We start from the raw sequence: 984 nt of genomic DNA, 5'->3' as shown, positions 1-984 counted from the left end.
TTTCAAATCACACTCTGCAAAGTCCTTCCACAACTCACTACCGATTCCCTTTGATGATCTTGCCGTGTCTCTGAAAAGCGCTCTAACACCTTTCAAATCACACTCTGCAAAGTCCTTCCACAACTCACTACCGATTACCTTTGATAATTTTGTAGCCTCTTTGAAAAGCGCTCTAACACCTTTCAAATCGCACTCTTCCACATCCCTGGCAAACAGTTTTTTAGTATCCACCGTGCATTCAGTGGAGTCTTTTGGCAGCAACTCAAGGGGTTCCCCTGAAGCAGGCGAAGCATGTTTAAACTGTTGACTAATGTGGTCCAACGTACTATCAATAAGACTTATCAGGTCTTGTATACATTCCATTTTATCCTTTGAATTACACCTGAACGAATTTGATACGCTTCCAACATTTTCTACCAAACCCTTTTTGAACACAGTCTTAAAATGCATAAATTTCTCTTCAATTTTATTTCTCATCCATTTTACTACTTGCACAAAATCTTCTGTTTCAGCATTGGGCAACACTTCCAAGCTCTGTTCAATAGATCCCTGGACACAGTCTTCCGAAAAATCGCTTTGCCTCGCGATTTCGAATTCTTCCTTAGTTCGAGGACTATTCAAATACGTAACTGCCACACTTCCCAATTCTTGTTCTAAATTCTCAACCACCAAGGTAATGGAATAATCTTTAGGAACATGTGACTCAACAACACTGAGGACATTCTCTGGACCATTCTCAACCGCAATGGACTCATTCTTCGACAAATCTTCTGAACAGCAATTCATTTTAACAATACATGTTCCACTTACAGCTCGTACATATGCGTCTAGTTGGCCTTCTAGCGCATCATCTACTGTGACAGCTCTCTCCACAGCTGCTCTTATACACTCGCACTTGTTCTTAAGAGCGATTTCTGGGTCTTCTTCTGGGTCTTCTGCTGGGTCTTCTTCTGGGTCTTCTGCTGGGTCTTCTTCTGGGTCTTC

The 984-nt window shown here is 41.8% G+C and overlaps 1 protein-coding gene across 1 annotated transcript in view; it reads right to left on the bottom strand.

Moving 5' to 3' along the window:
- Positions 1-984, bottom strand: part of AK88_05235 (uncharacterized protein) — a gene marked incomplete at both ends in the record, with an annotated part of 19,047 nt that overhangs the window by 14,721 nt on the left and 3,342 nt on the right. The window contains one exon of the mRNA XM_012482837.1: positions 139-980. Within this exon, the coding sequence (XP_012338260.1) occupies positions 139-980 (842 nt within the window). The remainder of the gene's footprint in view (positions 1-138; positions 981-984) is intronic.

The sequence above is a fragment of the Plasmodium fragile genome (assembly GCF_000956335.1).
Source record: "Plasmodium fragile strain nilgiri unplaced genomic scaffold supercont1.105, whole genome shotgun sequence".
In the NCBI taxonomy this organism is placed as follows: Eukaryota; Apicomplexa; class Aconoidasida; order Haemosporida; family Plasmodiidae; genus Plasmodium; species Plasmodium fragile.
This window is presented reverse-complemented; position numbering and strand designations above follow the sequence as displayed.